General features: G+C 43.6%; 1 protein-coding gene across 1 annotated transcript in view; it reads left to right on the top strand.

Moving 5' to 3' along the window:
- TMPRSS15 (transmembrane serine protease 15) overlaps positions 1 to 11,600 on the top strand; it is a 258,100-nt gene that overhangs the window by 86,499 nt on the left and 160,001 nt on the right. The window contains exons 8-9 of the mRNA XM_075263447.1: positions 3,859 to 3,968; positions 7,359 to 7,499. Of these exons, the coding sequence (XP_075119548.1) occupies positions 3,859 to 3,968; positions 7,359 to 7,499 (251 nt within the window). The remainder of the gene's footprint in view (positions 1 to 3,858; positions 3,969 to 7,358; positions 7,500 to 11,600) is intronic.

Here is an 11,600-nt window from a genome sequence, read left to right as displayed (position 1 = left end):
ATATGCATCACCAGCCCTTGTACAGGATCTGGAGTGACACTGCTGATCATCGCAGGAGCCCGGAGATGCAGCACTGTCACTCCCATACTGTTTTGCCAGTTGACATATTGAGCCTATTCCGACTGTTCTTTAGCAAACAGTGTATAAAAATATTATTTCTGCGCTCCAACTGTAATGAATAATTACAAGGGGAAATACCATGTGTTATTGTACATAATAAATGGCAAGCCGGGCAGGGATCTTGCGTGGCTTTGTACTGGCGATATGAGAGGCTGGATCGGCGCTTTCATTTTATTTATTTTGACATGTGATTTTGTATTGCGATGAATTATTGACTGGGTATGCTAAATGCTGAGCCGTTCTAAGGACAAGGCGGGCTCGTGTGAACAGCTTGTACAACATAACAAGGCACATTCATCCAAGAGCAAATTTTCTTTCAAGTGAAGGAAAGATCCAGAGTCATGCAGCGTGCGTCTGTGGGACTGATTCATCAAAGTTTGTAAAGCAACTCGCCGCTTAATGATTCAGCCCACATAATTACAATGCATGAAATCGATTTAGAGGATTTTCAGCAAGGAAAAAAAAAATAGATTCATCTATCTCATTGTTCGCCGGTATAGTTCTTTTATAATGAAAACCTTTATCTGGCCAAGTTCCTGCAGTAAAGTGCGGTTACATTAGGCTGAAGATATACAGTTAGAAATAATGGAACAGGGTTTCCTGGTATCTTCAATAAGGTTGGGCGATCGGGAAAGATCGGATCCCGATTGACGATCGAGCAAATTTCATGATCGCAATCGGCTGGAAAATGATCGGAAATCGGATTTTAAAAAGTTTCCTGAAATTACAAGATCAGCTTAACCCTACTCCATAAACATAAAGTAACTAGGGTTGAGTCATTGGGAAAGTTCGGATCCTGATTTGCGATCGAGCAAATTTCACGATCGCAATTGGGATTGGCTGGAAAATGATCGGAAATCGGATTTTAAAAACGATCCTGAAATCTCAAGATCGGTTCAACCCTAATATTCAATATGTGTCATGACCTGATTATTTGTATATATTGGTGTGTGTTTCTGTTGGGGATTTGATTCGGGTTTCTGTGATCTGCTGGTGGTTTCCTTGCCATTGAGCCATCTGTTGGTACATAGCATTTTGGCCTTCAGTACATACTTGAGGTTCTTGGGATTGAACCTCAGGTGTTGATCATTACCATCAACCTATCGGACGGTTCTGGGGCCTGTATTAGGAAGAGGGCTGGCTCCATTAGTTGCCGGTTTTCATGGTTATGCCCTAGAATTCGTGGCCCTTGGAGGAGGAATGTTTTTGCTAGAACTTCAACTGACTAGGAAGTGGTGTGAGTGTTGTGAGTGTTGTGTGTGAGTCTTTTGTTTGTCCCTCCACACTTCAACTCTACCCTGTCCTTCAGTTCTGTTTCCTGGCACTATCTGGTTGTTTGAGGTTATGGGTTCCAGTTTGTTTTGCCCCAGTCCTGTGTTAACCCTTTCCTCACCTCTCCACTGTCCCTCTCCTCATTTTCTTGTTGCGTATTGTGTTGTGCTGCGTGTCTGTTGTCCAGCACATCCCATCCTGTTTGTTGTCTGCAGCTGCACCTTGGTTTCTGCAGGGGTGACCACCTCAGTATCCCCAGTCCCTAACTCTCTTGTAGCTCTCGCCCTATCTGTCAGCTAGGCCTTCGTGTTAGAGAGCCAGGAGTTGTCGGGTACAGCTGACCACCACCCGCTGGCAGGGCCTAGCCAGCCGCCGTAGTGTTAGGGAAAGACTCCTTCCCCTGTTTCCTTAGCGGTGCAATCTGCAGTCCGGATTCTGGGTCTGGACATAGACACGAATGTGACAATATGATGAGTATGGGTGTAAGGACCAGAGTAGAAGGCATCAGCTATTACGGGGCCCAATAACTAAGAGGAGCAGTTTCTACTGAGATCAAGGTCAAAGCAGCAAGATTTTCTAGGATCAGTTTACTTTCAGGGAACCATCTAACAATAGGAATGCTTAAAGTGGCCAGTTTCCATTAAAAAAGTTTGATATTCAGGTCTGTCCAATCTAAAACCCCCTCATTATTCTCACTTTTCACTTCTCAGCACTCAGCTTGCACAGTCTGTACAGACTTCGAAAAAACTCATATCGGCCCCTCTCCCCAAACTAGGGAAGATTTTGCATCTATATCATCTGTACATGGTTAAGCAGGAGTACTCCGGTCCTGTATACCTCCTGCCCTGGGAAATGGAACCTGACATGCCCTTGTCTGACAGAGAGAAGTCCTCCATTCTAATACCACTCAAATGGATGCAGAAAGTTTCCCCTACTAAACCTGAGTGGTTTGCTAAAAATCAATGAAATTTGCAGGTTTGAGGAGCTAACTAGTTGATGCTTGCAAAAACTGGACACGTTTCGTAAAACCTGGTCCCCTTGGTTGAACTTTCCGCACTCCTCTGATGTCACGGGTAGGGGTGCCCAAGGATATAGGTGACACTCACTGATTTGATCCAATTTGATTTGATTTATTTGTCTGCTTTTTTTTAGCTTACACTACTTTAATTTATCCCAGGTTTGTTTCATTCTACTTAACTTAATTATTTAGTTCAACTTAATTTGATTTAATTGAATTGATTTTACTATTGGTGCCTGTAATCTGCCTCAAAATCTGCCTGCAAAAATGGCTCCCATTCACTTCAATGGGAGCCGCTCGCTTCTAGTAGCGGAAAAAATAAGCGACATGACCTATCTTGCCTCGGATTCCGCGGCTTGAGACATGCTCCTATTTAGGCATTCATTCTGGCCTAATCAGGAGTGGGATGCCGCGATGGAATGGTGATGCTGCATTGGCATCCCGTCACGGCTAGCCGCGCGGAAAGTTCTCACGGCGGAAAAGGTTTCCACCACCTTTTCCTCCACGTGAACATACACTTAGGTTGATGTTTGCTCGGGCTTTGGTGCTTACTAGAGATGAGCGAGTAGTACTCGATCGAGTAGGTATTCGATCGAATACTACGGTATTCGAAATACTCGTACTCGATCGAGTACCACTCACTGTTTGAATGTAAAAGTTCGATGCAGAACCAGCATTGATTGGCTGAATGCTATACAGTCGGCCAATCAACGCTGGTTCTTCTCCTACCTTTAGAAGTCTTCTCCGTGCAGCTTCCCCGCGGCGTCTTCCGGCTCTTCATTCACTCTGCCAGGCATCGGGCCAGGGCAGAGCCGACTGCGCATGTCCGCTTGTAGTGTGGGCATGCGCAGTTGGCTCTGCCCAGGCCCGATGCCTGGCAGAGTGAATGAAGAGCTGGAAGATGCCGCAGGGACGCTGCAAGGAGAAGACTTCTCGGAGGATCCTGCTCCACCCTCACTCGTGGACTTGGTAAGTATAATTTGATCGAACGTTGCCTACCCCTGAAACGAGCATTTTACCCCCATAGACTATAATAGGGTTAATATAATATTCGATTCGAGTAGTCGAATATTGAGGGGCTACTCGAAACGAATATCGAACCTCGAACATTTTACTGTTCGCTCATCTCTAGTGCTTACACATACCATAATACAGATGTCTTCCCACTTCTTCTCCCCAGACCCTCATACAGAGTACAACTTTAGAAAACTGTAGAGAGAAGCTGCAGCTGCATCCCCCTCCCTGATCCGTCCTTTTCATTGTACTCCCCTTGGTTGGGCTATTTGTACATTATTATTCATGTTATATTATCTGAGATTTCACTTCTTTTTCCTAAACTATGAACTCAGTATTTTCTAAAACTTTTTACATAATGCAGTCATATTTTACATTATTTTCAATATTTCCTTTCCCTTATGTTGATAGAAGTCTTTGTTTTCATATTGCAGTGCTAGGAATGGCTCTAACATTAAACTTAATTTCACATCTTTTGAGACTAACAATTACATAGACGTCGTAAATATTTATGAAGGTATTGGACCTGACCGAATTTTAAGAGGTAAGTTCTGCGGTTTTCATTTTCAAATTAAATGTCAGACAAAAGCTTCATGTCTGAAATAGCATTATGTTAATAGTTTTCCTTTACAAGATTTCATTGTACTGTGTTAAGCGGATACAAAGTAACATCGAAAGTTTATAGCAGAGGAAAATTACAAATATTTCATGACTTTGTCTTACGCAAACTTTCAATAGTCTAAGAATTGGCAATTGGGTCTAAGGTTAGGTTCACATCTGCGTTCGGGCGTCCCTTCGGGGAGTTCAATTGGGGACCCCAAAACGGAAACCTAATCCAACTAAAAAGGTGGATACCTGTGGACCCCATTGAATATAATGGGGTCCGCCTGGTTTTTTGAAAAGGGGTATAAGCGGAGAAGGGAATGGAATCCACGTATGGAAAGCCAACGTTGGTGTGAACCTAGACATAGTGCAATATTGTCCCAAAATTCTTTAGTGAATGTTTACTTCTGCTCAACAAAAGACTCCAAAAATGGCTGAGCATGGCTTAAAAAAAAAAAGAAAAAAAATTATTAGAGATGAGCGAGTACTGTTCGGATCAGCCGATCCGAACAGCACTCTCCTTAGAAATGAATGGATGCACCTGGTACTTCCGCTTTGACGGCGGCCGGCCGCTTAACCCCCCGCGTGCCGGCTACGTCCATTCATTTCTACGCGAGCGTGCTGTTCGGATCGGCTGATCTAAACAGTACTCGCTCATCTCTAAAAATTATTACTTTCTGGACCCCATATGGATCCAATTCTGATACTTCTTACTATAAGCCCCCTGCTGATCACTTTGGCATGGCAATGTGACTCCTCTGCCAATCAATTGCTGAGACTGGTCACTCCTATAGCCAAAAGATTGGAAAATTTCCTTTGTTGAGAAAGACCAAGAAGAGATCCAGGTGATCCAATAAGCATTGAATGAGAGCAGCGGGTGTGAAGTCCAGTATTATTTTTCTTACTCTTCAGGGCCTATGTAACTCCATTCCGGGAATTCATCAAACACATTTAGCAGATTTTGAGTCTTTAAGTTTTGCATAGCATTGAGCATCCACCATCATCTTTTCAAGAACTAATCTGATCATGGGCAATTAATATCTAGATACACTGGTCAAATACGACCATTGGGTTCGAGAGGTTGCTTTTACTTTTAGTGCCATTTATGGAACCCTCTAAAACAAGATCGAGGGATCTGATTGGATGCCGAGGCAGCCAGGAACCTTCTGAACTTTCCTAGATCTGCCTTTGCAAAGTTACCACTGAGCCCTGCAAAAGTTCTATTGAGCACTGCATGTCTGAACTTGCTTATACTAATAATATTTATGGTGAATCCTGAAATGGGTAAAAGTTACCAGAATTTTTATTTTTCACTGCCTTGTCTCCTGAAAATAATTATAGTCATTATAGCATCATACATTGGAAAAAAACTACAACTTCCCTCTCATAATAGGAGCCCTTGCAAAGTTCCAAACTTGGAAATCTTAATAAGCAGAGGCTTAACTACCATGGTAGCAGTGGTAGCAGCTGCCATAGGGCCCGGGACATTAGGGGGCCCGGTGACAGCCGCTACCGCTGCGTTTTTTTTAATAGGCCGTTACCGGCTGGAGTTACTCCAGCTGGTAACAGGCCCTACTTACTTACCGATCCTGGCAGCAACCAGGATTGGTAAGTGACGCAGCGGGTTCCCCCGAGTATAACGATCGGAGGCCCGGGAGAGGTAAGGGAACATAAAAAACATTGTTACTTACCTCTCTGCGATCCGGGCATGCTTTGGGCCTACTTGTGTGATGTCACATGACCCGGAAGGGCAGGCCGTCCCGGTCACATGACGTTCCGGAAGATGGCTGACAGAGGCGGAGAATGCAGTGGAGCTGGGGGATAGGTAACAGTAGTTTTTTATGATTGTATCCCCCTCGGTCTCCGATTATTATACTCTGGGGTCTGAAAAGTTCTCATGAATTAGAATAGGATTTGTACATGTTATTCACTGGGACTCAGATGGTTGATCGATATGTAGATTCAGCGCTTCGTGTTGCATGTCAAACTAACAACCTCAGCTAGCCCTTAAGTCTAAGGCCACACATAACAAAACACAGCTTAAAAATTTGGTGGACAAAAAACTCATTGTATTTTCCCTGCAAAATTTTTCATCACTTTTTTTTTTTTTTCATTATTTTTATTCTGCAGTTAAAATTAACATTTTAAGGGTGCATTCACACGGAGGAAAACGGTGAGGAATTTGGTGTGGAATTTCAATGCTGAAAAAAAAAACCTCCCATTGACTTCAATGGGTTCCTTTTTCTGTTAGCAGAAGATCTTCCCCGAGCCTGATGGAGGTTGGAGTGTCCATGATGGTGATGCATGAATAAGATTTGGGAGACAAGGTGTTTCGGCTAGCATAAAAAGGAACCCATTGAAGTCAATGGGAGGCTTTTTTTTCAGTGTTAAAATTCTACACCAAATTCCTCACCATGTTCCTCCATGTGAATGGGCCCTAAGACTCTTTTACTAGAGAAATTATACTCTAGTATTTTATTTTATTTTTTTGGTGGGGGGGAGGGTGAGTTCTATGATGAACAGAAAAAAAAAATACTTTATGTAAAAAAAATAATGTGTTTTTTTTAAGTCTTTTGGAGGGAATTGGGCGGGGGATGGGGTACATTTTCTAATTAATATTGCTTGCACTTCTTTCTTTCATGAAATAAAAAAATCTCATAAAAGTACACTGGCAGATTTATTTTCTACTGTTGAATATAAGTAGCAATTACTACAGAGCATATATAATATTTTTATATGACTGATATGAAAATTTAATTACCGTATTTTTGGACTATAAGACGCACCTAGGTTTTAGAGGAGGAAAATAGGGAAATAGGGCGGAGGAGTGGAATAGCAACATCGCTCCTGCCGCTGCTGGCTTCCTGCAGGGCAGGAGCGTAACGATATCGCAGGCCTTGGCATCTTACCCTCCCCGGCATCCGCTTTTCTATTATAGTGGATGCCGGGTCTGTATTGGCGGCCACATTTGGACTATAAGACGCACCCTTCTTTTCCCCAAAAAATTTTTGGGAAAAAAGTGCGTCTTATAGTCTGAAAAATACGGTAGTAATTTCTCTAATTTTTAAATATATATATATATATATATATATATATATATATATATATATTTAAAAATTAGAGAAATTACTACCGTACTACTATATATATATATATATATATATATATATATATATATATATATATATATTTTATGAATATACTTGTAATGATCAAATGGAAAATTAATTAACATAATTAGATTTTCAAGCATTTTCAGCCACCTATAATAATACAGAGAAAATGTATATATAAAATTGATATCATTTAATGCTGTTTTATATATTTGCAGCATCACTTTGGGGAACAAATCCTGGAAATTTTCGAATTTTTTCAAACCTAGTCACGGTAGAATTTACAACTGATCCAACATCTAATGGTCTTAGTGGTTTTGAAGGAATGTATTCAGTGTTTACCACGAGTGGTCTGACTGGTAAGTTTTCTCCTGTCCGATATACGGCATAACAAGTGAATTGAGATTGAATTATTAGCAGTGTAAGGGTATGTTCACACGGAGGAAATGGTCGCAGAAACCTTTTCCACCGTGTGAACATTCTGCAGGGCTCGCCGCGACTGAATGCTGATGCAGAATCGGCTTCTGTTGCGGCATCCCGCTCCTATGTAGGCCCGAATTAATGGGCCTACACTGGAGCGTGTCTAGTATCGCAGACGTCGCAGCTGAGTCAGCCCCAGAATCTGCGGCAAAAAAGGGTCATCTTGTTTCTTTTTTCTGCTACTAGCTAGAAGCGAGTGGCTCCCTTTGAAGTTGATGGGAGCCATTTTTGGCAGCGGATTTTCAGACGGTTTCCGCATCAAAATCCGCTGCCAAAAAACGCTAAACCCTAAACCCATTGCTAAGGCAACTTGACTACAATGGACCAGTGCAGGTGACGTTCTGTTAAACTAGTATGGCTGACTTCACAATACTGTAAGTTACATATAGCATCTGCACTAAAATACTGATAGACCCAACAGACTGTCCAGGAGTTGGCAGATGCTTTAGTCCAGGTCTGGGAGGAGATCCCTCAGGAGAACATCCGCAACCTCATCAGGAGCATGTCCAGGTGTTGTAGGGAGGTCATACAGGCACGTGGAGGCCACACACACTACTCAGCCTCGCACTGACATGTTTTAAGGACATTACATCAAAGTTGGATCAGCCTGGTTTGTGTTTTTCCACTTTAATTTTGGGGGTGACTCCAAATCCAGGCCTCCATTGGTTAATAAATTTGATTTCCATTGATGATTTTTGTGTGATTTTGTTGCCATCACATTCAACTTTGTACAGAACAAAGTATTCAATGAGAAGATTTCATTCATTCAGATCTAGGAGGTTATTTCAGTGTTCCCCTTATTTTTTGAGCAGGCTATCTATCTATCTACATTATTCGAAATACTCGTATGCGATCAAGTACCACTCGCTATTCGAATGGAAAAGTTCGATGCAGAACCAGCATTGATTTGCCGAATGCTATACAGTCGGCCAATCAACGCTGGTTCTTCTCCTACCTTTAGAAGTCTTCTCCGTGCAGTTTCCCCGCGGCGTCTTCCAGTTCTTCATTCACTATGCCAGGCATCGGGCCTGGGCAGAGCCGATTGCGCATGCCTGCTTGAGTGCGGGCATGCGCAGTCGTCTCTGCCCAGGCCCGATGCCTGGCAGAGTGAATGAAGAGCTGGAAGACGTCGCGGGGACGCTGCACGGAGAAGACTTCTTGGATGATCCAGCCCGACCCTCACTCGTGGACTTGGTAAGTATAATTTGATCGAATGTTGCCTACCCCTGAAACGAGCATTTTCCCTCCATAGACTATAATAGGGTTCGATATTCGATTCGAGTAGTCGAATATTGATGGGCTTCTCGAAACGAATATCGAACCTCGAACATTTTACTGTTCGCTCATCTCTTCTATCTATCTATCTATCTATCTATCTATCTATCTATCTATCTATCTATCTCCTATCTATCTATCCCATATCTATCTATTTATCTATCTATCTATCTATCTATCTATCTATCTATCTATCTATCTATCTATCTATGCCCAATACAACACAACAGAGACAAATATTGTTCAATTTTAAATAAAAAAAAAAATAGGAATATTGATGAAGGGCCCTCAGGAACCATTTTTTAATTTTTTTTAACCTAACCCTAATACAATTCCTTTTTTCAATCCTTCCTCCCAGATAGCCAAAAATTAAAAAAAAAAATTGTTGCACTGCTACAAAATCTGCTAAAAAGGCTAGAAGTAGAAGAAGTCCCCAGGCACTTGGTCTCCGGAGGTGTGGGCTATGGTGCCCGGGCACTTGGTCCCTGGAGGCTCGGGTTATGGTGACCTAGGTGTCAACTATGTAACCAACTTCCTTGTGGATATTTGAATATAAGGCTTCAGCACTGCACAAAATTTTTGCTCTCGCAAAAAACAAATAAGAAATATAATTTGTCAGATATTTTATTTAATCTCCCAGACTTTCTATTCTGCACCTTTGGCGCGGCGGTAGAACATTATCATACGCTTTTGTTTTGAGTATATTTAATAATATTTAATAGAGATGAGCGAACACTAAAATGTTCGAGGTTCGAAATTCGATTCGAACAGCCGCTCACTGTTCGAGTGTTCGAATGGGTTTCGAACCCCATTATAGTCTATGGGGAACATAAACTCGTTAAGGGGGAAACCCAAATTCGTGTCTGGAGGGTCACCAAGTCCACTATGACACCCCAGGAAATGATACCAACACCCTGGAATGACACTGGGACAGCAGGGGAAGCATGTCTGGGGGCATAAAAGTCACTTTATTTCATGGAAATCCCTGTCAGTTTGCGATTTTCGCAAGCTAACTTTTCCCCATAGAAATGCATTGGCCAGTGCTGATTGGCCAGAGTACGGAACTCGACCAATCAGCGCTGGCTCTGCTGGAGGAGGCGGAGTCTAAGATAGCTCCACACCAGTCTCCATTCAGGTCCGACCTTAGACTCCGCCTCCTCCGGCAGAGCCAGCGCTGATTGGCCGAAGGCTGGCCAATGCATTCCTATGCGAATGCAGACTTAGCAGTGCTGAGTCAGTTTTGCTCAACTACACATCTGATGCACACTCGGCACTGCTACATCAGATGTAGCAATCTGATGTAGCAGAGCCGAGGGTGCACTAGAACCCCTGTGCAAACTCAGTTCACGCTAATAGAATGCATTGGCCAGCGCTGATTGGCCAATGCATTCTATTAGCCCGATGAAGTAGAGCTGAATGTGTGTGCTAAGCACACACATTCAGCACTGCTTCATCAAGCCAATACAATGCATTAGCCAGTGCTGATTGGCCAGAGTACGGAATTCGGCCAATCAGCGCTGGCTCTGCTGGAGGAGGCGGAGTCTAAGGTCGCTCCACACCAGTCTCCATTCAGGTCCGACCTTAGACTCCGCCTCCTCCGGCAGAGCCAGCGCTGATTGGCCGAAGGCTGGCCAATGCATTCCTATGCGAATGCAGACTTAGCAGTGCTGAGTCAGTTTTGCTCAACTACACATCTGATGCACACTCGGCACTGCTACATCAGATGTAGCAATCTGATGTAGCAGAGCCGAGGGTGCACTAGAACCCCTGTGCAAACTCAGTTCACGCTAATAGAATGCATTGGCCAGCGCTGATTGGCCAATGCATTCTATTAGCCCGATGAAGTAGAGCTGAATGTGTGTGCTAAGCACACACATTCAGCACTGCTTCATCAAGCCAATACAATGCATTAGCCAGTGCTGATTGGCCAGAGTACGGAATTCGGCCAATCAGCGCTGGCCAATGCATTCTATTAGCCCGATGAAGTAGAGCTGAATGTGTGTGCTAAGCACACACATTCAGCACTGCTTCATCAAGCCAATACAATGCATTAGCCAGTGCTGATTGGCCAGAGTACGGAATTCGGCCAATCAGCGCTGGCCAATGCATTCTATTAGCCCGATGAAGTAGAGCTGAATGTGTGTGCTAAGCACACACATTCAGCACTGCTTCATCAAGCCAATACAATGCATTAGCCAGTGCTGATTGGCCAGAGTACGGAATTCGGCCAATCAGCGCTGGCCAATGCATTCTATTAGCCCGATGAAGTAGAGCTGAATGTGTGTGCTAAGCACACACATTCAGCACTGCTTCATCAAGCCAATACAATGCATTAGCCAGTGCTGATTGGCCAGAGTACGGAATTCGGCCAATCAGCGCTGGCCAATGCATTCTATTAGCCCGATGAAGTAGAGCTGAATGTGTGTGCTAAGCACACACATTCAGCTCTACTTCATCGGGCTAATAGAATGCATTGGCCAGCGCTGATTGGCCAGAGTACGGAACTCGACCAATCAGCGCTGGCTCTGCTGGAGGAGGCGGAGTCTAAGGTCGGACCTGAATGGAGACTGGTGTGGAGCGATCTTAGACTCCGCCTCCTCCAGCAGAGCCAGCGCTGATTGGCCGAATTCCGTACTCTGGCCAATCAGCACTGGCTAATGCATTGTATTGGCGTGATGAAGCAGTGCTGAATGTGTGTGCTTAGC

This window comes from Leptodactylus fuscus, chromosome 2 (assembly GCF_031893055.1).
Source record: "Leptodactylus fuscus isolate aLepFus1 chromosome 2, aLepFus1.hap2, whole genome shotgun sequence".
NCBI classification, from domain to species: domain Eukaryota; kingdom Metazoa; phylum Chordata; class Amphibia; order Anura; family Leptodactylidae; genus Leptodactylus; species Leptodactylus fuscus.
This window is presented reverse-complemented; position numbering and strand designations above follow the sequence as displayed.